A 26,559-nucleotide genomic window follows, 5' to 3' on the forward strand; every position below is an offset into this window, starting at 1 on the left:
TGGGAAGGCGAGGATGAGGACGAAGACGTCAAGGTGGGTGCGGGCCGGGGCGCTGGGCAGCGCACGAGGTGGGGTGCCGCTGTCGCAGGCTGAGTTGCCTGCCAACGGGCGGCGGACTCGGCCCAGGGGCGCTGCCCGGGCCTGCGGGCCGTGAGCCCCGGCCGCGAGCCCAGGGCTCCGCGGCTCCTCCTCCGCGTTGGCGCGCCGGCTCTGCGGGCCGGAGACGGGCAGCGTGGCCTCTCGACACGCTGGCCGAGCGAGCGGCCACGTCCCCGGCCGGATTTTGAGGGTGCGCCGGCCTGGGTCCCTCTCACCAACTGCTTTCGGGAGGTGACAGCAGTTCCCGGCCGGCCCACGTGCACGCATTGCTGCCTGTAGGCGCTCTCGGGGAAGAAGCTGGAAAGTTAGGGTTTGAGCCTCGCGGTGTGTCACATATGGAAAGTCTTGCCTGTCTTTTAGGTCAGGCCCATTTGTAGCAGTTTGTTGAACGGTTAAGTGAGGGAACTCCTCCTGCGCTTTAATGACAACCTTTCACTACCTAAACCTCTCCCCCGGCCCCCCAGACAAATAGAAACAGTATAAAGTGAACTAAGTTTTAGCTCCCCTCCCCCCACCGAGTGGTAAAAATGATGACCTGAGCATCGAGACTCCCAGCAACTAGTGAGACGCGAGTTCAGTCCTACTGGAGGGGTGACTGCGTGAATTATTACACCCACCAGGATGTAATGTGGAAGATTTGGCGATTGGGAGCCAGTGCTGATCACCCCCCACTCCCGTGCCTTGTAGATTCTGAGCCGGGCTCTTATGTACCTTGCTTTTGAAAATTTCCCAGGGCTCCTATGCCATCATGACTTTTGTTTTTCAAGTAGCTACAAAAATCCCTCAATCCCTTATTAGCAAGGTTGTGCAGATAAAGCTTTGCATGTACTGAAAGAAAAAAAAATGTTGAGGGGTTGATTACCATAGTGAATGTTTTTCACCTGTCGCCTTGTAAATGTTTGTTTGGTTGGAAATTTATTTATTTATTTTTTTGTTTTGGTCGGAAATTTAAAGCTAGAGAATCACCATGAACCGAATAAATAGTGCACTTGCTTACATTTTTCTCTTTTCTCCCAAGTCTGATAGATAAAGCTATATGGGTAATTCTGAACAGCCTGAGGAGGCTGTAGCATTGACATCTATGAATTAAATAGCGGTGGCAGAAGATGCTTAGATACTTCCTAAATTGTATAGACAAGGTGGGCTACCAGCCTCTTTGCAAGATACTAGTAACCTTTACAATGTAGCAGATTACGAGTTGAACTCTGAATTAAAGGTTGTTCTTTCACTTGTGTTTGTATGCTGGTTGTGGAAATTTAGAGAGCTGTTAGGAAAATTTGGTTAACGTTAACAAATGAGAAGAAAAGATTAGAGAAGGTAGGAAATGAGTCCCGGGAAATGAAGTTTTAAGAAAGTACTATAAACTTATACAGTATCATAAAGTAACCTGTCTAGAGCTCTAAGATTGCAGTATGTGATCCTGCGAAGTTTCTGAACCCGGGAAGGTTGACCCATTGTGAGGAGCCGAAGTTGCACAGTAGTTCAGCAGCCTGCTCACCTACTGGCCAGGCCTGTCTGCCCAAACTCACCAGCTGCTCTGTGGGTAAAAGGATGGCAGTGCCATCCTATAAAGACTGCAGTCTTGGAAATCCTGTAGCGCAGCCCTGAGCTGCCTTACCTGGTTGCTAAGAGTTGAAGGTGACTTGATGGCAGCAGTTTAAGGACTTCTTACCCAGGCGGTTTTTTCGGTCATGTTTCTTTTGTACAAATCACATTTCTTTCACATGAACTTTGATGTTGATCTTGGAGAAGGAAGCTGAACTTGTTCATTAATTCTTGTGTGGAAATACTGGTTGTTGAGCTTCTCCAAGATAGGATATCCAGGGAGTAATTTTCACTCAGACATACCTGAGCTTATATTAATCTTTGCCTTAACATTTCTAGATTTGGGATTGTCAGCAAGTTGTTTAGTCTTTTTATTTTTTTGGTTCCCTAATCTATAAATCGGGCGTCCTCAAACTACGGCCCGCCGAGTGTTTTTGCCCTGTTTTTTTTAATTCAAAATAAGATATGTGCAATGTGCATAGGAATTTGTTCAGAGTTTTTTTTTTAAACTATAGTCCGGCCCTCCAACGGGTCTGAGGGACCGTGAACTGGCCCCCTGTTTAAAAAATTTGAGGACCCCTGCTATAAATTGTCACTCTTAAGAAGTAGCTGCCTCACACGATTTTTTTTTTTTAGATTATAGTTTATGTGAGATAACATGTCAAGCACTAAGCAGAGTTACCTGGCACAAGGTAGGCTTTCAGTACCTGTTAGCTTTCTCTCAATGGAAAATATGCTTAGGCTGTTTGGCCTTGTTTTGTGCCACGTTGTTTTATGTTTTGAGTGAAATGTCCAGAGCTAACAAGCAAGTTTTTGTTTGCTTGGAGTTTACTGATCTAAGGTTTAATCTTGTCATCTTGGGGTAGTTAAACCACCATATTTCTGAATTCTGATGTTAAAAACAGGCTTTTTTGTAAGGATACCTGTAAACCAAAACAATAAAAAACCAGAATTGCTTTTGAGTTCATTGTGACCCTGTAGGACAGAGTAGCGTTTACACGGTAGGGCTCCCAAGGCTGTGGTCTGTGTGGAAGCAGGTGGTCACAGCATCCTCCCTTTCGGTTAGCAGCTGAACACTTGAACTGCTGTGCCATCAGGAACAAGGCATACTTTAAAGGAGATTGAATAGTTGTAGTCCTTAAATGATACAATCTATACATTTTTCAAAACAAGGTGTATAGAAACAGTGTAACTTCAGTTTGTTAGCATATAGCTAACATCTTTGAGAATTTAGGATTACTGTAACATCAATTAAGTCGTGCCTAGACGACAATTAAGTCTAGACATCGCATTTTGCTGCCCTTTGCATTGGCAGGAATGAAATTTAGATTAAACTACAACTGTTAATATCCATAGGGTAAAGGTTATGATTCTTCACAGTTAAGAAGGTGGAAATTGCCCCCCGCCCCCCAACCCGGCTTGCTTTTACCTTTCTTGTTATCTGAGGGCTGTGTAGGGACAGTGGGAGAGGGATGGCTTGCTTGATATACTTACTGCCTTTTGGTCAGGATGCTGTGTAGATTTTACTGAGACAGTAGTGAATGAATACCTCACCTGCCACAGCAAGCAGAGGCACTGCAACTTTTATTTCAGTGAAACAGGTTAGAAGTTAGATTTATTCAGACTGTAATTTGTTTTAAGGAGACTCATGACTTTGTTCAGCCATTTCAGGTGTTTGCTTCTATAGCCTTACAGAATTTCTTTAAAAGAGATCATAGAAAAAAATAAAGAGATCCTAGAGAACTTAGTTGAAAATTGCTGCCTCATTCTACTCTTTCATCTTAGAATCCCATCTCAGTTAATAGTTGAAATGTACCAGAGTAAGGGCAATTTTCAGCTATTAGAAGCAGCGCTTCTGAAAAAATGAGTCTGTGGTTCAGAGAATAGATGGGCATTTTGCCAGGAAATGGGTTATCTTAGAGTGTTTCACATTGTATGATGAAAAATTCCAAACATTTGGAAGTAGAGAAGAAAGTTTAACCTGTGAGCAGTTGTCTGTCCTTTGTATCCCCACGTGTTCCTCTTTTCCAGCTACATTCTTTTAAACAAAATCTAAATCATGTTTTAGACCTTGATGATTTTTATAAACTAGCAAGTTTTTAATTAAAAAGCATGCTTGTTTTTGAAAAATGCTTATCTTATTTTTCATTCTGAATCATTAAAAATAATCAAGCCATTTGGTTAGTGTTCAGTGTCTTCAGCTTGATCTTGGTTATCCAGGCTGATAAAACGGTTTTGGATATGAGACAGGTAGGCACTGAGCACATGGAATTCTGCTGAGTGCTCAACTGTAGTGAACTGGCTGTCATCAAGTCATTTCCAACTCAGAAACCAGATAGCACAGAGTAGAACTGCGCTGTAGGTTTCCAGAGCAGACAGCCTCATCTTTCTCCAGTGGGGCTGCTGGTGCTTTTGAACTGCTGGGCTTGCACTTAGGAGTTAATAGGGTGTTAAAAGCTTAGTAAGGACGTGGAGCTTGATAAGGCAGGTATCTTGGCTTCCAGAGACCAACATAGTTATGACAGAAGATTTGAACTTCTTTTAAAAACTTAATTTTACTGGGAATTCTAGCCTTGCCAAAAACTCACTGCAGAGTCTTGAGATGGCTTGGAGTAGGTGTGCCCAGCTCACAGAGCACCAGTAAAGCACTTTTCCTGCAAGATAGTATGCTTTGTCTAAAAAGAAGGGAAGAGGAAGGAGTTTGTGTTAATAGGCTACTGCTTTGGGGCATGAGAGCTGTACTGCTCTCTTGAAGCTACTCCGATTTGATGTTCTATAAATATACCTTGCTTAAGTTGGAAAGCATTTCAGCCCTAAATGTGTTCTCTCATTGCATGTGACATTCCGTAGCTGTATGTTATAAAATGACAAAAACCTGACAACTACTGGCCATATTGTTAGAAATAAAACGGAGTTTTCAAAAATTTTGTTTTGATTTTAGTGCTACTCAAGTCCAACTGGGAAACAGGTTTTAGACTTGAAAAGAAGCCATCTTTTAGACAAAAAGCACAAAATGATGGTGGGTGTGCATTAACAGGGCAAAAGCTATATAAACACGTAGCTTATAAACAGCCTCTATTCTAACAAAGCTAGCTCTTTTCAGAGCACAACTTGACTGATTCTTTTGAAAATACATTAGCTATTGATTGTAGTTGGAAGATTTATTGCCTACCAAAAATAATTGGACATTGACAGGTAGTGTCTTGAACCAAACAGCCATTTAGGGGGAAACTTTCCCAATCCTGATTTTTAAGTGTTAATTTTAAATGTTTTACTAGGAATCTTTTCTAGTTTATCCTAAAAGCTCTGGGGTTTACAGAAATTTGGTAGATTTTTCTGAGTCTGTTTTGTAATCCACCTTACGTTTTGAGTATCTGTTGATTTTATAACTAAGAAAATAAAACCAAATTCTTGGGGAAAGCTAACTGAACTGCAGCTTTTGTGATCACATCTATTTTGAGATGTTCACCAGTCTCTGAGATCGCTCTGCTCCTTCGGGGACTTGATACCAATATGGTGGCACCTTCAGCACAGACTTTCCCTCGCATGGCCTCTCTTTGAACCAAGGCGCCTGTGTCTTGCCTCTCCCCAGGATTAGTTCATAGGAGCCACAATGTTCGGTGCTGAAACCTATTCTGTGATAGAATGGAGGAGCTCTAAGAAGCCTTCTTTTATCGTCACTGATGGGACAATTTAATTAAACTGTCTGGGATAAGATTTATGTTTTGTGGGGAAGGAAAGGATAGGTATAGAGTTGGGATGCACATTTGGTGTAGATAAGATACTGAGGTGAGGCTTTGATGTGGGAGGGATGGGGTGATGTTTTTTGGAAGGAATGTTTCTCTGTGTTATATATATGGGGAATGTTGGGCTGGGATTACTTGTTATCAGCCATGCCCTTCCCTTCTTGATCTGTTAGTGCCAGAAGCTGTTAGACCAATTTCTTAAAATTAGTAGAAAGCTACCACAGGTAACTTGAGGTTTGAAGGCGGGTAACTGATTTAAATAGTTGGACTAGACATGTTTCGTATGCTCCCTGCCCCTTGTGTTCGATGACAGTCCTGTGATCTCAGGGAAGCACATAACAGAACTGACTGAAAAATAATGAAAAAAAATTTACTGGCATATAATTCACATCATAACCATTCAGTACTTCAGTCATATTAAGAAGAGTTACACAGTCATCACCACAATCCATTTCAGAACATTTTCTTTCTCATATTCGTTGTTGTTAGCAACCCCCTGCTATCCCTCTGCCCCTAGGTAATTATTAACCGAGTTACTGTCACTATAGATTTCCCTTTTCTGAATTTCATATTTAGAAATTCATTTTTAAAAAGAAAAAGAGCCCCCTACGACCAAAAAAAATTTAACAGAAAAAAAATTTCAATTGAAAAGCAGACAATATTAAAAACGGAAACAACTTTAAAATGGATAAAAGGGGCGATCAAATGATGAAGTGTTACATTTTCAATCAATGACTACCTCTGCCATTACTGAGTTTACAGTGCTCTGTTAGCAAGGCTATTCACATTCCTGGACTGCATTCAGAGAGGCTTCACTGGAACTTAATCCATGTAGGGAGGGACCCTGGAAATAGATTTTTGGCCTCCCACTATATCATCCATAGCCTTCTGTAAAGTGGGTGTTAGGAATTTAAGCTCTGATTTTACTCCTCTGGATTTTATAATAATAAAATCCTTGTGTTACATAGGCTAGTGTGCTTCTTCCATGTAGATTTAGTTATTGCCTTACTTAGATGGCTGCTGCTTTTAAGATTAGTCTTTAAGACTCCAGACACCTTTGAAAGAACAAATGTTGGTGGGGGTCCTAAGTAAGGGGACTTAAATGTCAGATACTCAGTGCCATCGAATCAGTGTTGACTCATAGCGAGCCCCTGTGGGTTTCTCTGGTCTTTTCCCCAGGAGGGGCTGGTGGTATCGAACTGCCAACCATGTGCATCGCAGCCCAACGTGTAACCACTACACCATCAGGGGTCCTTAGATACCAGGTTGTTATTTTAAACTTCAGGACTCAGAAGTCGTGTTTTAAATGACACTTTAACAACTGTGGGTCATTCAGAACAAGTTCCTTCCCTTTTTTTTTTCTTCTTCCCACTGAGACTGGAATAGTTATCTCTGGGCCTCAGTTTCCATATTTGTATAACGGGCAGACACCCTACTTTCAGGATGATTGTGAGGATTAGCTTGCTTGTTGTGTGCCACCAAGCAGCCTCCAATTCACAGTGACTCATAACAGCCCCCCCTAGGGTTGCTTAGGCTTTAACCTTTATAGAAGTAAACCACCAGGCTTGCCCTCTTGTAGAGGGACTGTGGGTTCAAACCACCAAACTTTCGGTTAGCAGTCAAACACTTCACTGCACCACTAAGGGCTCCTTGGGAATGCCTAGTGCAAAGTAAGCTCTCAACTAACTATTTGATTACCTCTCCTCCCTCGTATTGTTATTAGAAGGAACCCAGGTGGCACCAGAAGGCCCCTGGGAGAAAGATGTGGTATCCTTCTGTAAAGATTACAGCCTTGGAAACCCGTGGGGAAGTGTTTTGTCTTACAGGGTCACTGTGTGTCAGAACTGACTTGGTGGACACAGGTTTGGGTTTTGGGATTTTTATTAGCAGAGCCAAGTCCCTGGGGAGTACAAAGATTGAGGCAATCAACTCCTAGTTGGAAGGTAAGTGGTTTGAACCCATCCAGAGGCCCCTTAAAATGAGGTCTAGTGGTCTCTAGGCCAGTTCTGCTGGGCACCTGTGGGGTTGTCATGAGTCAGAAGCAAGCAGCTGGCCGGCCTATCTGAAATACTGCCTAAACAGTGTATCACTCACAGACCCAGCCAGCCTGTGTTCTGTGAAGATTAAGAACAACAAACACGCCTAGTAGCTAACTTGTATTTTTAGCTCTCTGGTTCCTTTTGTGCTGTGATATATTGATCTAACCCTGCAAGATAATATAAACATTTGATCTCTAATTTGTAACTTCGGTCCCTTAGATGTCCAAATGACAAGCTGATTTACTTTAAATCTGTTAGGAACTGTGGGTTGAACTGCCAAAGAAAGGTGATCATAAAATGTAGGCGTAAATGTTTTGTAGACTTTTACATAAAGCTCTCCCCTACAGAATCCTTGGAAGCTGATCTGTGCAGCCTTCATCAGGACTTTTATTTATTTTTTTAAAAATCATCTTATTTGGTTCATCAGGACTTTTAAATGGAATTTTAAATTTCTTTTTGTGTGTGTGTTTCTTTTTAAAGTTTTATTGGCATATGCTTCACATTTCAACCATGTTATCAGATTAAGAAGATTTGTGCAAACACCACCACAATCAATTTCACCTTTTCTTCTCATACTCATTGTGGTTAGCTCCCCACTTCCCCATCTTCCCTTGCCATGCTGCTAGGCAATGATCAGTCCAGTGACCGCCTCGATAGATCTCCCAATCCTGGATTTCATGTACAGTTAATCGCACAAAATACAAACAGGAAGCAAGCAAGCAAACAAAAACAAAGACATCCCTCCACCTACCAAAAACCAAACCCAACCCAACAGCAATGACCAGACACAACAAAGAAAAACCTCAACCCAAAAGAGCAGAACACCTTAAAAACCAGAACAACTTTAAAATGGTCCAAAGGAAACATCAAATGATAGGTATACATTTTAACCTAACTATATCTGCTATGATCAACTTCACAATGCTCTCTGTCTGATAGCAGGGCTGTTCCCATACCTGTACCTGGACTGTGGTCAGAGGGGTTTCACCGGAGGTTTAATCCATGCGGGGACCCTGCTAGACTTTGGGCTTCCACTGTCATCACAGCCTTCTGAACACTGGGTGTTCACAGGAATTTTTAATTTCTTTGGTGGATTTAAAAGGTTTAAGAATACGTGATTAGTTTATCTACCTATACATTCATACCTAAGATCCATCTTGTAAAAAAACCAGAAACTCGGTGTCATACTTGTAGCACCTTAGTCAGCCTCTGCCACTTCCTCCGGGCCTCGTGGGTTTGTGTGTGGCATCCCGTGGCTTGGCTTCAGATGCTGTCATGGCGAGCTGGTGGTTGCTGAGACAGTTGCCAGGCTGCTCATAGACACGAGTCCTGCTCACACACACAGCTATACGAGTGTCTATCCAAATAGGCTTGACCTTCCCAAAATCTGTGGAGTCTTACAAAAGACTTTGGTTTGGTTTATTTTTAGCTTAGGAGGTGCTGGCTGACACTTACAAATAGGTGTAGCTCTGAAGAACATGACTTATGTACTTCAGAGTAGTTTCCATGAGGATTTTGATTGGCTGTTGGCTGATCACTTAAAGATTAGGTTCATTCAATTTCACATTTGGGAAAGTAAGAAGTGTACAGGCTGTTCAAATTTTTAATTTAACACAACTATTATTTTATGAGAGGTTTGTTGTTTTTGCCTGGCCACTTTTTTTTTTTTTTTCTGCGTGGAGTTAAAAGTTTGTGTGGAAAAACAAAAATGCAAAAATGGCCAGAAAAACACTGGAAACCTTGAAAAACCTACGAAGTGGGGCAAGTCCTAGCAGACATTAAACTGACTCTCAGAGTCCCTGTAATTAATAAGAGTATTGCACTGGCCTATGAGCAGACAAACAGATCAGTGGGATCGAACAAACTAGGAGGAAGAAAAAAAAGAACAAAATAGAGTCTAGAAAAACACAAGTATGTCGGGAAGTTGGGCATATAATAAATCACAGAGTAGAGACAGGCTTTTTAATGGTGCTGTGACAACTGGGGAGCCATTTGGAAAAAGATAAAATTAAACCCATATTTCATACCATACACAAAATAAAATTCCAAATGGATCCGTGATCTAAATAAATACACAAAACAATACTGAAATCACACAGGTTCTAGAAGACAATATGGGAAAATTCCTTGGTATAAGAAAAGACTTTGTCTCAAAATCTAAATTCAATAAAAGATCAATTAATTTTACTACATAAATTTGGGGGTTGAGGGCCTGACACTTTATGAACAGTATTAGAGGTGAACAATTTATGAACAATTGTCGAGGCATACCGTATCTGACCCCACTAAACTGGGCAAAAGACTAGGGTGTGCAACAGAGCAGCAAGGGGGAGCAAAGCAATGAATTCCCCTGGAGAATACCAAAATAGACCTTGGGGCCAGGGCATGACACCTTATCAGACTCACCTGAAAACACTCCTAAAGTTCAACAAACAGACCTAGAACTATTTATAGGCTTTTCTTTTGTTGTTGTTGGTATTTAGTTCGTTTGTTTTCTTTTGTTGCTTTGTTTTGCTCTTGTTTCTTTGTGCTTATTATTGTTTCTGCATTTCTATCTAGAGAAGATAGGCGGGATAAACAATCTAGAGGAGAAAACTAACTGATGGGACCCACGGTTCAGGGGACACAGGAGAGGGGGAGGCAGGAGAAGGGAAGGGGGATGTCAACAAACCCAGTGACAAGGGGGAACAACAAGTGATCTAAAATCGATGGCGAGGAGGGTGTAGGATGCCTGGTGGGGCTTGATCAGGGGCACTGTAGACAAGAGGAATTACTGAAACCCAAATGAAAGCCGAACATGTTAGTGGGACAAGAGAAAAGTAAAAGTAAATAGAGGAAAGAACTAGGAGACAAAGGACATTTATAGAGGTCTAAATACAGGCATGTACATATGTAAATATATTTATACATAACAGTAGGGAAATAGATCTATGTGCATATACTTATATGTTAAGTATTATGGCAGCAGATGAACATTGGGCTCTCTGTTCAAGTACTCCCTCACAAAGAACACTTTGTTCTAATAACCCGGCATTCTGTGATGCTCACCTTCCTGACATCACTGGAGACAAAATGGGTTTATAAGAAAATGTGGTGAAGAAAGCTGATGGTGCCCGGCTATCAAAAGATAAGAGTGTCTGGGCTCTTAAAGGCTTGAAGATAAACAAGTGGCCATCTATCTAAGAAGCAACTAAGCCCACATGGAAGAAGTACACCAGCCTGTGTGCTCATGAGGTATCGATGGGATCAGGCATCAAAGACCCAGAACAAAAATTTCATATCACTGTGAATGAGGGGGAGGGTGGAGTGGAGACCCAAAGCCCATCTGTACATAATTGGACATTTCCCTCACAGAAGGCTCACACGGAAGAGACGAACCAGTCAGAGTACAGTATAGAATTGATGAAAACATACAACTTCCCTCAAACTCTTTAATGCTTCCTTCCCCCGACTATCATGATCCCAATTCTACCTTACAAATCAGGCTAGACCAGAGCATGTACACTGGTACAGATAAGAGCTTGCAACACAGGGAATCCAGGACAGATAAACCCCTCGGGACCAATAATAAGAGTAGCTGTATCAAAAGGGAAAGGGGAAGGTGGGAGAAAGCCACAACCGATCACAATGATTGACATATAACACCCATCCCCGGGGGGACACAACAGAAGAGAGGGTGAAGGGAGAAAACAGACAATATTAAGATAGGAAAATAATTTATAATTTCTCAAGGACTCATGAGGGAGGAACGGGTTGGGGAAGGAGGGAAAAAATGAGCTTATACTAAGCACTCAAGTAGAAAGAAAATGGTAACCTATGTACGAATATGCTTGACAGGATGGATGTATGGATTGTGACAAGAGCTGTAAGAGCCTCCAATAAAGTGATTTTTTTAATTGTCGAGGCATAAGAATTGGTTAAGATGTTTGCTCATAATTTGATAGTATATCTGAAAAACTAGAGAATAAAACTAATAAGTGAATTTACACAAGTAATAATCAGAGGACATCATAGTAGGAACATTTCTATTTAAAATAGCCAGACTGAAGAATAAATATTTAGGAATAAGCCTAATGAGAAATGTTTGAACCTCCAAGAGGAAAGCTTGTGTCCTGAAAGACACAAAGGAGATTTGAATAAATGGAAAGACAGCCCTGACTCTCGGCTAGGATGGCTCATCATTATAAAGATGTCAGTTTCCCCTATGTTAATTTATAAATGTAAGTCGATCCTAATGAAAGTGCCAAGAATTTCTTTTTATGGAGTGTGGTAACTTATGATAAAGTTCACATGGAAAAGCAAACATGTAAGATTAACAGGCCTTTTTCTTTAGGATAACTGGGATGATGAAGATGAGGAAAAAAAAGAAGAAAATGAAGAAAAAACAGGTGAGCCACAGGGGCTCTTCCATTTTTGGTGTTCTGTCTTGGTCAGCATCTGGGCAAATGACAAAATGCTGAGATAAATGGAAGCTTCGGTATTTAGAAAGTCAGCGTCCTTCTGTCCCCACCTTCTCTGTTCTCTACTGCATCTCTGTTCCCCCAAACATGGCGAGGGGCCTTGTTGGCTTGAGCACTGAGTGCTGGGTGTGAGTGCTCAACAGGACGGAGGACAGAGAGAGGATGGCCTCCTCCTAACTAGGCTTTAATGATCCAAGTCCTATTTAAAGAACTAGAGGAATCAGAAATACTGGGGTTTTAGGGGCCATATTAGAAGGAGAAAGCAAGAGTCCCTGGGCTTTTCCAGGAAATCACCATAAAAAATGGAGCTGGCTGCCCAGCTCTCAAAAGATACAGCGTCGGGAGTCTTGAAGGTAAACAAGCAGGCATCTAGGTCAGAAGCAACAAAGCCCACATGGACGAAGCACACCAGCCTGTGCGATCACGAGGTGTCAAAGGGGTCAGGGATCAGGAATCATCAGAACAAAAAATCCTATCAATGTGAATGAGGCGGGCAGTGCGGAGTGGAGACCCAAAGCCCATTTGTAGGCCACTGGACATCCCCTTACAGAAGGGTCTCGGGGAGGAGACGAGCCAGTCAGGGTGCGATGTAGCAACAATGAAACATACAGCTTTCCTCTATTCCTCTCCCCGCTCCCCCCAACTATCATGATCCGAATTCTACCTTACAAATCTGGCTAGACCAGAGGATGTACACTGGTACAGATAGGACCTGGGAACACAGGGAATCCAGGGCAGATGATCCCTTCAGGACTAGTGGTGTGAGTGGCAATACTGGGAGGGTGGAGGGAGGGTGGGTTGGAAAGGGGGAACTAATTACAAGGATCTACATATAACCTCCTCCCTAGGGGATGGACAACAGAAAAGTGGGACAGGGCAAGATATGACAAAATAATAATAAATTATCAAGGGTTCATGAGGGAGTGGGGAGCTGGGAGGGGGAAAAATGAGGAGCTGATGCCAGGGGCTTAGATGGAGAGCAAATGTTTTGAGAATGATGAGGGCAATGAATGTACAAATGTGCTATACACAATTGATGTATGTGTGGATTGTGATAAGAGTTGGAGCTAATAACACTATTTTTAAAAGAACATTTCAAGGTCAAAAAAATTGGAACTGGGGAGAGGTTTAGTCTCTTGAAGTATATGTATATCTGCCTCATTTGTAAACTGGAAAATAGTCTAATTATTGTGATTAAGATATTTCTTTACTTCCAGAAGTAAAAGTTTCAGAAAAGAAAAAAATAGCAGAGAAGATCAAAGAAAAAGAGCGGCAACAAAAGAAGAGGCAAGATGAAATTAAAAAGAGGGTAAGTGGTATTTGGAGCCTTGTGTTCTCTGGACAGTTAGTTCATGGCTCAGGTGTTGGCTGGCAGGGCACCATCAGGGGCCTCTGAAGAAAGGTTTCTCCGTGGGGTGGGGTGGGGTGGGTCAGCTTTGAAAACCGAGCTGATTTGGTAGCTACTTTTCATTTTAAAAATAGAGAATTCTCCCTCAGTAGTGGTGCATAGATAGCCTTATGGCAACGAATGCTACAATTTGAAGGGCTCTGTTAAGATGATTCAGGGGCGCACCCCCCCACCCCCAGTGTGGTTTTGGCTTGGTGAGGACTGTAAGTGGATGTCGCCAGATAGGTGGATCCTGAAACATGGAATTTCTGATGGCTTCCCCCACTCCCCACAAGCAGAACCAAGAAGCTTTAGAAGTGTCTCTGTTTTGCCATGTGCTGTTTAAGTTCTTTGGTTGTGTGGAGCAGTCAGGAACATTAAACTTACTTTATTTTTTTATATAGAAAATACTTATTTTCAAATTTCAAACTTAAAACAATATTCAGTCAAACCTTCATTTATTTCTCTTTCCACCCAATAATATGGCGTTTGTTGGGTTATTTTGGTTTGTTTTGTCGCTTCAAAGTGAGTTGTATATTCTTACTCCTGTCCTTTGTTACCGAGTTAAGGTTTCCATCTCGCTTGTTTTATTTAACATGTTATGGGACTCTTTCCTTCCTAGGCCATAGATAGTTTTTGTTAATGTTTTGGCTTTTACTACGAAAAACTTCAAGGATAGCACAAGAGAGAATAACAATGAATAATCATACAAATATCACCAAAATTGGACAATTTTAATATATTTTGCCTTTTGGGATTTTTTAAATAAATAGAATAGTGACATTTTACCTCTAGACTTCATTATGCATCTCTAAAAAAAGATGGTGTTTCTCACAGGATTAAAATAGCATTATCATACCTAATATAATGAATAGTCTCTTATTAAATGAATTGACTGTTGAAAAGACAGGACTCCTTGTCTCGTCGAACATCCTACTTCTGGATTTGTCTTGTTGCTCCATGGGTGGAGCATGTAGTAGTACCGGAAATCCACAATATCAGACTCTACACAAGTCAGGTTAATAAACCCTTTGGACAGAATAATAAGAGGTATGTATGATGCTTCGTACCTCGTATTGAAGTACAATTAGGAGTTACGTAATATCTGTCCTATTAATAATGATGCTAAAATTAATTGCTGGGTTAAGGTGTGATGACACCTTGATCCTTCTATTACAAAATTACATTTCCCCCCAAGTAATCCAGTTTTGTGTCAACCTTTCAGAGCTCATGTAGTACAATATGAAAAATAAGTAGACAAGACTATCTGGTATGGCTGTATCACAATTGAACTATTCTGTTTGGACATCTAGTTATCTTTAATTTACTTGAAATTACTGGTATATACTTAACACCCACAATATGTTATGTGAACCAGGATTAATGTTTGACCATTGTGCACATGCCAGGTTCGAACCTGGGAGCCCATGAGAGACATGGGATGGACTAAAGCATATAGAACACTATAGACGTGGTTGTTCTTTAGGGTGTTTCAATTTATAGTTGTAGTAGCTGTATGTGAGTACCATGTTCACCTTGGTGAAAGTGAACATTGATCCTTATTTGGAGGGGCAAAAACAAGGCCAAAGAATTAATTTAGTCTTCCTGGCTTTAAATCTCAGCTCTGCTACATCACCTGTGGGTATTACTACCTTGCGCAGATTAAATGTTTTGCCTTGGTTTTTTCATTTGCAAAATTGAGACCCCAAAAAATCGTATCAACCTCATTAATTTTTATGAGGCTTACAATCTGTATTAATATATATAAACTGGTCAGAAGGATGCCTGAAATGCAGTTAGTACAAATGCTTGCTATTATTTGTAATTACATGTATCTGTTGAAAATTTGATACAATACAGAAATGTCATAGGCCCATCAAAATCACTGCCCTATCAACCCTTCATGCCTGTCTGATTGCAGTTAGAAGAACCTGAAGAGCCTAAAGTTTTAACGCCAGAAGAACAATTAGCAGACAAACTGCGACTAAAGAAGTTACAGGAAGAAGCAGACCTTGAGTTAGCAAAAGAAACGTTTGGTAAGATGGATGTGTTACTGTAGCGCAGTATTGCCTAGGCCAGACAAAAACGCCGCATGTCTCACTGGCTAGGAAGACTCAGAAAACATGAAGAAATATGATACGAGCTAGCTTAGGTAGCATTTTCCTTTTTAATTGCTGAAAATGTATATCACATTTGCAATTCAACATTTCTCAGGTATACAATTGAGTGATAATCAGCAAGTCACATTGTATAACCGTCACCCAGGATACCCCCTAACGTTCTCATGGCTATAAACACACTCACTGCTAAAAGGCAATTTTAAATCTCTTCTTTGGTAAACTGGAGATTTACCAAACGGTAAAGTGAGGTACATCTTCAGATTTTTTTTTTAGTGATTGTTTTGGGTATCAAGATTAAGATAGAAATGACTGGTTTTAAATAATGTGAACTTTATATTTTTGCCTTGACTATCGGTTGGGTGCAATTTGAGTATGCTAGCTTTGAAATTTACACATTCACTAATTGTAGGTACCAGTATGTCTTCTTTTTAAAAATCTGGATAAGACTTGGGCAACATCTGCGCTGTGTCATCTTTTGTCCATGCTCACTCTGTAACCCTGCCTGGCCCTAACCATGCCCTATCATTAGAGGGCTTCCATTCCTGTGTTATGAGTGCAACTGTGATTAGTGAGGTAAAAGACAGCATGTTCATGATCCTGCAGATGTGTAATGCTCTGAGTATTCCTGAATACAGGCTGCAGAATTGAAATCTTAAGAACTGGAGCCCAAGTCCGAGTCCTCCCCCACCCTGGCCCCAACTCCCCCTTCCTGCTCCCTAAAACAGATGAAGCAGGCTGGCTGGCGTGGACTCCCCTCCCCAGAAACAGCCTCTCCATGGGACCTGAGCAATCTGGAGTTGCTGTGGGTGCCCCTGTGCGGGTGGCATTTCTATACCTCACTCGTCAAATTAGGGAACATGAGACCATTATCATGTCTTCATGGCTGGCAAAAGCTGCCCAAGGGCTTATTAAAGAGTTTATGCAAAGTACATAAAGCCATATGTAGGGTATACTTAGAGATTAAAAGGTAAACACCTTATGCATTCGTAGTCATTGTTTGATTAATTAACGTTGTTTCTCATACTAAAATCAGTGGCTGTTAACTAATTTACTTGACTGTTGAGAAAGGACACAATAGCTTGTCTGTCTCAGCTTAGAACCCTTTTAAATTAGATTAATTTTCCTCTTGGGATTTAGCTTCTGTGATAGCTGATACTTTATAGGACCAGCTTTCTTTCCTGTGCGCTTCCCCCTTCTCTGCCTATTTCATTCACTCGATGGACAAGCCTTTCATAGTGTTGGGGGCTTCCCCTTTTGTGTTAGGGGCTCCTTTGGCAGTATGGAACCTGTGGGTCCCTTTTTAATGCATGAAGTGAAATAGAGGGTTTTATTTGCAAGGAAACCTATACTGAAATTTTAAAGTAAATGTGTGATGTAGTACTATGGGCTTCTTAACCCATTAAGTAACAAGATCTAAGAAGTAATTTGAAAGTAAGGACTGAACACTGCTTTGAGATACCTGCAACAAGTTACAGTGTGATACGGGAAAAGCTTCGCTCGCACCACTGTGCTTGCTTGTCATATGAGTGGAAGGAAATGCTGGATGAGAGGTTAGTGAACCTCTAACGAGGTAGATGTAACCTTGGTTCTCAGCCATATCCACAGGCCTCATGATTTCTGTCCGGGCCCAGTGGACCCTGCATAGGAGGCCCTGCTTGATAATGAAATAGGTTCATTACGATAGTTAAAACTCTTAACTTTCTGACATTGTTGATGTTCCTTTGTCTTATAGGCGTTAATAATACAGTTTTTGGAATAGATGCTATGAACCCATCTTCGAGAGATGACTTCACAGAATTCGGAAAGTTACTAAAAGATAAAATTACACAATATGAAAAGTCACTATATTACGCCAGCTTTTTGGAAGCCTTAGTTCGAGATGTGTGTATTTCATGTAAGTAAATCTAACCTCTCATACCCTCGAGGGGTGCGTTTAAGAGGGATGGAAGTGACTTTACTTCTGTAATGTAGACTCGGGATTTGCTCTTTAGTAATTTCCTTGGGAATGTTGTCCTGCACGTGCTGTGAGGTTTGATGCTTTTTTTTTTTTCCCTTTTGAGGCTGCCTTGTTAATTGTTTTTACAATGGCTTCCCAGACACCTGGGCTTGTCAGCACAACAGCTTATAAAACACCGGCTTCTTTTTATCTGATTGACCTTTTTCATTATTGTGGTAAAATTATGTAACAAAAAGTTTGTTGTTTGCTGTTTCAACCTTTCTAAGTGACATAATTAAACCACTGGGTTTTGCTACCGTCATCCCTATCCAGTTCCATATGTATTTCTTCATCAGAAACAAACTCATTACGCAATAGCTCCATCTTCCCCACACAGCCACACTTCGGTCTCTTGTCTATTTTAGATATTTTGTCAAAGTTGGATTGTATATTACTTGTCCTTCTATATCTGATAGAGTCTAGGAACTATTGCTTTGTGAAAATGATTCTGGGTACATACATTTTAAAGCTGGCACCTGGGTACCACTATGGGGCTATGGGGCCAGGCCCTGGGATGAGGCATGCCTTTCAGGGCAGAGTGTATGGGACCAGCCCTAACAAGCAGCACGGATGTGAGGGGACTGGTTTTGCTAGGGTTTTCTGTTCTTAGGAGTCAGAAAAACAAATCAATCCTATGCAATTTGAAATATTTGAAATTAGGTTTCTCCGAGAAGTTATCACTCTGACTTGGGACTTCTGATTTTGACCAGTAATGGTCTAAGTTCGTCTTTTGTCCCACACAGCACTAATTTTTCTGACCAAAGCACTGAACAGTTTGGTAGCTGAACCCTGGTGTGTGTGTTTCTAGTTTCACCTTTTCACATGGATGTGAGTATGTGTGCTTCTCTGGGGGAGCCTTTTAAGTCAGATTAATTTTCCGATTAATAACACAGGTTCCAGAGACATCCTATTTACTGTGCTAGAAGATGGGAGTACTGGGGGGCTCGTCTTTGGAGTGTGTTAGGAAAGGGCATGGCCGTCTCCCTGCCACAAAGGCTGGGTCAGAGGGAAAGCCAGCACCACAGACATGCTCAAAGTTTACTTTTGCCCAGTTGATGGGTGTCTCGGTGATAGGTCATCAAATTTAAATTTTTGTCACCGAGTTTGCAATTTTAATCAAAACAGTGAGTTCTGGTTGGTGAGACTAGCCATAGACAAAATGGTTGTTTACCACCTTAAGTTTAAAGAAAAATTCATAGTCATTCTAAAGTTACTGCTGAAAAAATTAGACTTTTAAACACTTTGGGAGAAATGTATTCCTAAAATTCTGTAAATTAAAATCAAGTGGTATGTCCTCCTCCCACCTTGTTTTTTAGTGGAAATAGATGACTTGAAAAAGATTACCAATTCTTTGACTGTGCTTTGCAGTGAAAAACAGAAGCAAGAAAAGGTAAGTGTGCATTCACCTTAATGTGGGGTTTTTGGTAGGGCAGAAATTTTATACTGAGAAAGGTCAGAAGCAATACATTATTTTCCTCAAATATGGTAAGAACCTGAACTAAGAAACTTCAAGGCAGGAAACTGACCGGGGCCATTTAAATGGGACTGCACTAAGCTAGGGGCCATGCATGTCCTTCATTTAGAGACGTGTGCATGTAGGCCTGGGGATTCCCTTAGAGAACTGGGACCTGAGGGTTAGGTGTGTCTCTGGGAGGGTGGTTAATCAGGTTAGAAGCTTAGAACAGATGAAATCTCACAAATTAACTCTTATCTTCAGCAAAGCAAGAAGCGTAGAACAGATGAAATCTCACAAATTAACTCTTTCTTATCTTCAGCAAAGCAAAGCTAAAAAGAAGAAGAAAGGTGTGGTTCCTGGAGGGGGGTTAAAGGCGACCATGAAGGATGACCTGGCCGACTATGGTGGTTATGACGGAGGGTACATACAAGACTTTGAAGACTTCATGTGACAGCGTTTTACCTTCTCCTGGTGTCTTCTTTCTGTTGCCCACAATCCCTTCAACATGTAGCACAACTTCCTTTCCTTTCAGTTCTGCCAAATGCTACAATCAGAAGTGCAGTATCTTTTGTGCTGGTTATTTAACCCCTTGACTCTTAGGTGCTAATGTGCAAATGAGGGAACTTGGATCTTGCTGCCAAGGGGTTAAAATCGGGAACCTCAGTTGCTACTAAATCATAGTAAAAAAAAATCCTAATAATGTTGTCATTGTTGCTATCTGATTCCATAGCAGCAGTCACTAAATTGGAAACAAGGTTGCAACGTGACAAAAAATTGTGTAGTATTTACCAGCACCATTCAGTAATACAGCCTTAACCATACCTCCTTGAACTACTTCATAACCTGTCAAGAAAAGCAGTTTGCAGCAAGGGCATGTGGTGTGCACCTAGTATTAAAATTGCTTTGTCTTAAAATTGAGCTTGAGGATATTAAAAAATATGTTGTGAAGACTGGTTATCTCAGAGTGAAGATACTGCGGCTGAAAAGCCACTAGTTTGATACTTAAAAAATAAATGACCAAAACCCTCCAACTTTGAAACTGAAGAAGGTAAAACCTCTCCATTGCATTTCAGGTTGTGGAATCGCGAGTGCAAAGACTGTCTAGATTATATTTATCCGAATATTTCTATGGGTGGAGTGCTTTGGAGGGGGAGGGAAACTGCCTGTTTTTAATTGCCTGGTTTAGATCTTGAGACATCCTTGTTTCTTCTAGGCAGCAGCAACGGAACAACTGTAACAGGGTTTTGGCATTTCCTTTCCTTTCCTTTATAAAACATGCTCAGCAAACTGCACCCGATAACTACAGTTTGGTATAAATTGTTACGTTAACAATTATGACATCTGCAATGTTTTATAAAGCAACTAATTTAATAAAATCACTATTGTGAGGACTTAATTTTTTGTGTTACCTCCCAAGAGGTATTTTTTGAGAGTACAGAACAGCTCTTGGGACTTACTCTCTGCTGAACTCAGCAAATGGTTGACTGATAGCTACGCTTTAAAACAGGAGTAATTTGATAGGTTCTTCAATAGTCAATGTCACCCCTAGGAACAACAACGGTGTAGGGATGCCTGCCTTGTATTTATTTGGGGAAATAATTTTTTGTTTAAATACAAATGGCCTAGTTAAATATCTAGAGCTATTTATTTGGAGTTAACTGAACCTATAACTTCAGAGGGACATGTTGAGGGGATAAATGTATACTTAGTCATCCCTAAGTGCATAAGGTGACCACCTTTATTATCAATCACATCTGAAGCTATTTAACCAAATTTGTTATTGTAATCTTTGTATTACAATGATCACAGAATAAAAATATGGGGGAGGGGTGGTAGTCATAATTTTTCCTACATAGGAAATAGGATTTTCAAATCAGCTCTATGAACTGCTACTAGTGGAAGACAGGGCCATATGAGTGATTTTAGAGAAAGAAACAGCAGTAACAGCCCAGCAATAATTATAACAAAGATGGTTTTAAGGCAGATAAGGGCTAAGGAGTACGTTACGATCAATGGTAGACTGCTTTAAAATTCTATTTTATTATAGAGAGATCGGTTTCTAAATGTATCACCCATTCCTTAATTGTGTAAATATTAAATTCCTTTGAAAGTGGAATCTGCAGGCACAGGTATTCTTTAATCCATTAGAAGCTGTCCTGAGGAAGATGGCGTTTTTGGTATTGATACTAATGGCCACCAAAAAAAGGCCTACATGAACAATCACTTTTAAGTAGGAAGTTCACTATGAAAAGTCTATCTCATTCTTAGCCTGCCACTTACAAAGGACTTGGGTGTCATACAGTCCCCGGATTTAACAGCTTGGATTTCACAAATCTCCCAGGGCTTCACAGGCATCTCAGAGCTCCTGTGAGCACAAGGAAAGGCACCTCTGCAGCCGCCCTCCTGCCATCCATCTGACTCCATCTAGCCTGCCAGCATGTCTTTCAGACAGCAGCCTGTCTGAGGGTCCTTCAGAAGCCCATTTACAACATCATAAAACCTGTGCTCATATGCCAACTTGTAATAGAGGTAGATATCTTCACAATACGTGAGTAACTTCTTAAGGTTTTTCACCATCGTGTCAATAGGCTGATGTTGTTTATACCTGGACAAAGAAATGGAAGAGAGTGCAGCTAAGATTTATGATCTTGTACCTTGCTGAAACCAGAGTGCTGTTAGCCCTGACACGGCACTGCCCCGAGAGAGGGCACTCCCCCTCACAGCCAGTTGAGTTCAGGCTGACCCTATAGGACAAGGTAGAACTGCACCAGTGGGTTTCCGAGACTGATTCTTTGTGGGAGTAGAAAGCCTCATCTTTCTCTTGAGCAGCTGGTGGTTTCAAACTGATGACCATGCAGTTAGCAGGCCAATATGTAACCACTATCCCACCAGGGCTCTTGTCTTGAAAGGATCCTGGGATCTGGGAAATGGTCTCACACTAGTACTGAGAGGTACCCCCAAACATGGAGTTCATTTCAGCAAAAATTATCATAATGCTCACCACAAAGAGAATAAATTCATGACTCCAAAGGGCACCTCGGGCAAATTGAGTAGCCATATTCCCATCTTAAAGTACAAGTGCCATAAGGTAATCCTTATTCCTTGTTTGTAGAGATTTGTTAAGGTCTCCACCAAAGTATGCTTAACATACCTTTGCCTTCTCACAGGGCTGCTAATGGGATGTTCTGAGTCAGACAATTCTTGCTTATGCCTTACCTCGAAGCAGAAGGAGAAATGCTTGTAGTCAATTCAGTACTTACTTTTTTGATATCTCTTCAAATATGCCGGCTCTTAATAACTGCTGCTGCTTAAACTCTTCCAAGTAATTAAAATCGCCTTTAAGAATCACTTGTTGGTATAGAATTTCAACCCAATCTGGAGCAAAATCATAGGCCTGGGCCACAATAGAAGCCTTTGGAGGGAAGAACACCACCGTCATAACTATGTGACGTAAAATGGAGGGCAGGGTGTTCCAGGATGTACTATCTTGGAACCGTGAATGCAGTCATTATCAATTAGGTGATGAGACTACGTACGTCAGGGTTGCTGAAAAGTCTGGGGTTGGACACTTCCCCGACTTTATATCCCTAGACACTGTCAGTGTTCTTAGTCTTCCAACAATGGCTTCATTAAACTTGAGAATGGCTTGATGAAACACCAGCTCACTGTTGGAAACTGAAGAGGTTGATTCCCTAATCACCCAACCCTCTTTGTTCAAGGGCTAGATGGGCCTCCCATCAGCCTGTGCTAACCTGGATGAGCCACTCCACCCCTGGGGCCAAGAGTTCCTTGCAAGACCACTGAAAGGGGATGCTGCTCCTCACTTCCAACTGTCTCAAGGCGAAGGCATCAGCATGGGGAAAATGAGCCAGTACTTGTCCTCACTCTCCAACACCTTTGTCCAAAAAGTATGTTACTGAGAAGCACTACCCCCAAAAAGCCGGTATGGTTGGCTGTAAGAACTGGAGACCTTGGACAGGTCACTCCATCAAGGTGCTGGTTAGCACTTTCTTTCTTGCTTACCTGGTAGAACCGAGGTAGGGCCATGATACAGTCCATCAGCCTGTGTCGGCCCAGATTGATGAGCATCGTATTCTGGCCAGTGTTCAGAAAATGAATCTGCAGCGTTATCAACTTGGTGAGCTTGTGACAGCGCAGGGCCTGTCTCACGCAGAAGTCCTGGGGAAAAGGGTGAAGGGGAAGACAGGCAGGAAAGAGGACTCACCCCTCCCCAGGTTTATCCACCAGCAAACTACAGAACATTTGCACTCCTGGCTGACCCACGACTCCCCCTCCCCAGCTTGGAAGAGCCCAGGGACAAAGGATTCCTACAACAGACACCGTGCCCCACGGCTGCTCGGGGGTGAGGCTCCCTGGTCACCTTGGCATAGCTCTCAGCAGCATCCAGCAGCAGTGTCAGGGCTTTCAGCAACAGCTGCTTCAGCTTGTGCCCATCCTTGAGGCTCTCCTCTACAGGGAAGAAGAGGAAGTCAAGGCTGTTGTCACCCCCTGCGGCGATGATCCCAGCTTGTGTGCATAGACAGGTCTGTCTCATGTAAAGGCTACTGGCCCAGTTTGATGCCCTCTCCAGAGTGCCTCCTATTGTGAAACATTAAGGAAGGCTCCCAGTGGACATCACCTGTTGTCTCAGTTCCTTAGGGGTGATAGCGGGGATGCAAAGGCTATGAATCCCAAGAGGTACAAGATGCCTTCCAAGACCCATCCTCTTCTAGCCACCCAGCGGGGGTCCTGCTGTATTACCAACATCCACCCCAGCTTCGAACATCCATTCTCCTGAGCTCTTTCCTGCCTGTGTCCTCAGATCCCTCATTGGCGAGCATCACTGCCCTGGGCTGCTGCTGTGACCTCTGCTCACCCCACGGCTGAGACTCGATCAATTTCAGCTGGATGCATGCAGCCGCCTCGTGGTTCTCGCCGATCTCCCGGCACATGCTGAAGCACAGGGCAATCATGTTGTGCTTCTCACTGTCCCCGGGGCGGCAGCGCTTGATGTAGTCAAGTAGGGCTGTCTTCAGCGTGCCACTCTACAGGAAGGAAGAACATGGTCTCAGGCAGGCAGGACCGGCATGCTGTCCTGAGGATGTGGAAGCAGCCATGCTCTGCTAGCCAACGTGGTCAGTAAGACACTGCCTTCCAACAGCACACGTGCTTGCATCTAGCAATCCCACTCCTATTGGCAGAGCAACACACAGCAAGCAGATAACGTGAAACAATTCAAATGTTCAAAATGAGGGCAAAATAACAGAATAACTCATAACTGGTGACGTAAGAAATACTCATGATACTGTTAAGCTTTAAAAAGGTTCTTATCTGCACACCATGTTTCGTTATGATGTATAACTATGTATGTGTACATGTTTACAGGGACATGTATGAACTGAGCAGGGGCTCAGACATGACAATGGACAGACATGAGGACTTTTTTTGTGTTCCATTTTCTAAGTGTCATATTGAATATGTGTTAAATTGTAATAAAAATAAACAATTGAATACTTAAATGCAAAAACAAAACTGCCTGAAAAACAATTTTAAAAATGTGGGGGTTGGGGAGGGAAAGGTAGTGGCAAGGGGCTTCAAGGTACGAGGACACCAGGTCCCGTCTACATCCTGCAGGCGCTCTCCTGACGGGGGCCAGCACGGAAGGACGTCATCTGATGCTGGGCCCAGATCCCCAAGAGCCAAAAGCATACCTTGGCTTGTCACTCTTCAGAGGGGAACTAAGCTAAAGCAGTGTCCGAGGTGAATGACCTGCAAAGAGGCTGTCTTTGTGACATGCCAGGTCACAGCAAGCGGAGGACAGACAGGAGCCCGGGAAGCCTCCCAAGGAGCCCCGAGGTGCTCCTGGCACAGGCCTATGCAATCAAGTCCTCTCTCAGCTGCTTTATGGTCCCATGGAAATCCCTCTCCTGCTGCCTACATAGGTCATAGAAAGCTCCATCAGGCTCAGCTGGACGACCCAGTGTCGGCAGTCAGAAGCTAACTAGCCCTAAGCCACTGGGTCAACAGTGTAGGGCAGGCATCCTCAAACTAGGGCCCGCGGGCCACATGCGGCCCGCTGAGGACATTTATCGGGCCTGTTGGTGTTTTTGCCCCGGATTTTTTAACATTTCAAAATAAGATACGTACAGTGTGCATAGGGATTTGTTCATAGTTTTTTTTTTTAACCTTTAGTCCACCCCTCCAACGGGTCTGAGGGACAGTGAACTGGCCCCGTTTTAAAAGTTTGAGGACCCCTGGTGTAGGGTGTGGCCCCAATTCCTTCCATCGATATACCAGGGGTCCACCTGGATAGGGTTATTCCTGAGAAAAATGGAGACCCTGAAAGCTAACAGTACAAAGTCCTCCCGGTGCTCCTAAAGCTTCAGACCTACCGGATCCAACTTCTTCCTCATCAGCACCTCAAAGTAGTGGTGCTTATGCAGCAAATCAAATATGTATGTCATCTCGTTGTACCTTCCAATGCCGGTAAGGAGACGCACCTGAGGATGGATAGGAAGGCAACGTGAGCATCACCTGGAGTCCCCCAGAGCCAGCCCACCACACTCAACACACTGCCTGCTTCTGGAAGCCCAGTCCCAAGCTCAGCAGTCTCCCTCCCACGGGTGGACTGGAGGCCTCTCCCCAAGGCTGAAGTGCCGTCCTCCCAGGCAGGCACTCCTCCTATTACGTCCTATTGAAGGAGCTGATGAGTAGCTCAGCCTCTCAGGTCAAAGTCCAGAGAATCTGGGTGGATGAGGCTTGAGTTGCTGGCTCATTTCAACTGAAAGCTAAGAGGCAGGTGAACCTTGTTTTGGGGTGATGCAGCCGCCGTGGCCCTCTCAGAAAGTGGACTTCCATGGGGTGGGGGTGTCAGTCCCAAGCATGGCAGGCACCCTTTTGGCTCTTCAGTCTGACATGAAACTGGCAGGTCACTGAAGACTTCGAGCCCACTTCACTTTTCTCCTTTTTTGGCCACTCGGGTCAATATTTAGGTCTCAGGGGTAGGGAATCTGCAGGGTTTGGGTTTCCTTTAATTGTTTTTATTTTATTTTCCCCTGTTTAACCCTCCCATTTTTTGGTAACCCCCCCCACCCCTCCCATCCTTCCCCTCACCCTATTCCTACCCTTGTCCCTGGCCGCCTTACAGTCATCAATATCTTGTGCATAACCACATTTATTCTGTTTTTCTGTATAACGCTGTAATTCAGCTTCGTAAGACTGGCTGAGTTTGCTAAGCATACTGTTCTCTAGTTTTGTCTGTGTCGTGGTGTTTCAGAGGGTTATCTTTGCTTTTTATTGACGCATGTCATTGTCATAGCATGACTATACCCTAGCTCTTTTATCCATTCTTCTATGGTTGGGATTTTTCATTGTTTTCATGTTTTTGCTATTGTGGAAATTGTATATATGTCTGTCTGTGAGTATAAGCCGACCCGAATATCCCCCGAGGCACCTAATAAAAAACAGCATTAAAAATGTGCTGAAAAACTCAGCTTATACTCGAGTAAATAAGGTATATGCTCAGTACTGGGATCCTAGATCACAAAGTACTTGGATTTGCATTTATTTAAGGAAGTGCCAAAAGTTTTGGTGTGACATGATACCTTGTTTTAATTAGTATTTCTCTTATTGCTAATGATCATAAACATTTCTTCCTATTGTTGGCCACCTGTACGTCGTCTTTGGTAAATTGTCTATTCTTTTTTTTTTT

The 26,559-nt window shown here is 42.4% G+C and overlaps 2 protein-coding genes across 2 annotated transcripts in view; one reads left to right on the forward strand and one right to left on the reverse strand.

Annotated features, from left to right (window-relative positions):
• On the forward strand, positions 1-20,244 carry EIF3J (eukaryotic translation initiation factor 3 subunit J; the record flags this gene model as incomplete). The annotated part of the gene is made up of 7 exons (XM_004709401.2): positions 1-33; positions 11,763-11,817; positions 13,107-13,198; positions 15,198-15,312; positions 17,129-17,290; positions 18,709-18,782; positions 19,168-20,244. Coding segments are annotated over 7 exons (663 nt in total), but the record flags the coding sequence as incomplete, so codon positions are not given.
• Positions 17,450-26,559, reverse strand: part of SPG11 (SPG11 vesicle trafficking associated, spatacsin) — an 82,119-nt gene continuing 73,009 nt past the window's right edge. The window contains exons 33-38 of the mRNA XM_045286459.1: positions 25,241-25,348; positions 23,725-23,893; positions 23,230-23,318; positions 22,872-23,027; positions 22,109-22,260; positions 17,450-21,453 (exon numbers count right to left, since the gene is read on the reverse strand). Coding sequence (XP_045142394.1) covers positions 21,273-21,453; positions 22,109-22,260; positions 22,872-23,027; positions 23,230-23,318; positions 23,725-23,893; positions 25,241-25,348 — 855 coding nt within the window. The 3' untranslated portion in view covers positions 17,450-21,272. The remainder of the gene's footprint in view (positions 21,454-22,108; positions 22,261-22,871; positions 23,028-23,229; positions 23,319-23,724; positions 23,894-25,240; positions 25,349-26,559) is intronic.

The sequence above is a fragment of the Echinops telfairi genome, unplaced genomic scaffold (assembly GCF_000313985.2).
Source record: "Echinops telfairi isolate 266 unplaced genomic scaffold, ASM31398v2 ScPeMD7_8;HRSCAF=38, whole genome shotgun sequence".
NCBI classification, from domain to species: Eukaryota; Metazoa; Chordata; class Mammalia; order Afrosoricida; family Tenrecidae; genus Echinops; species Echinops telfairi.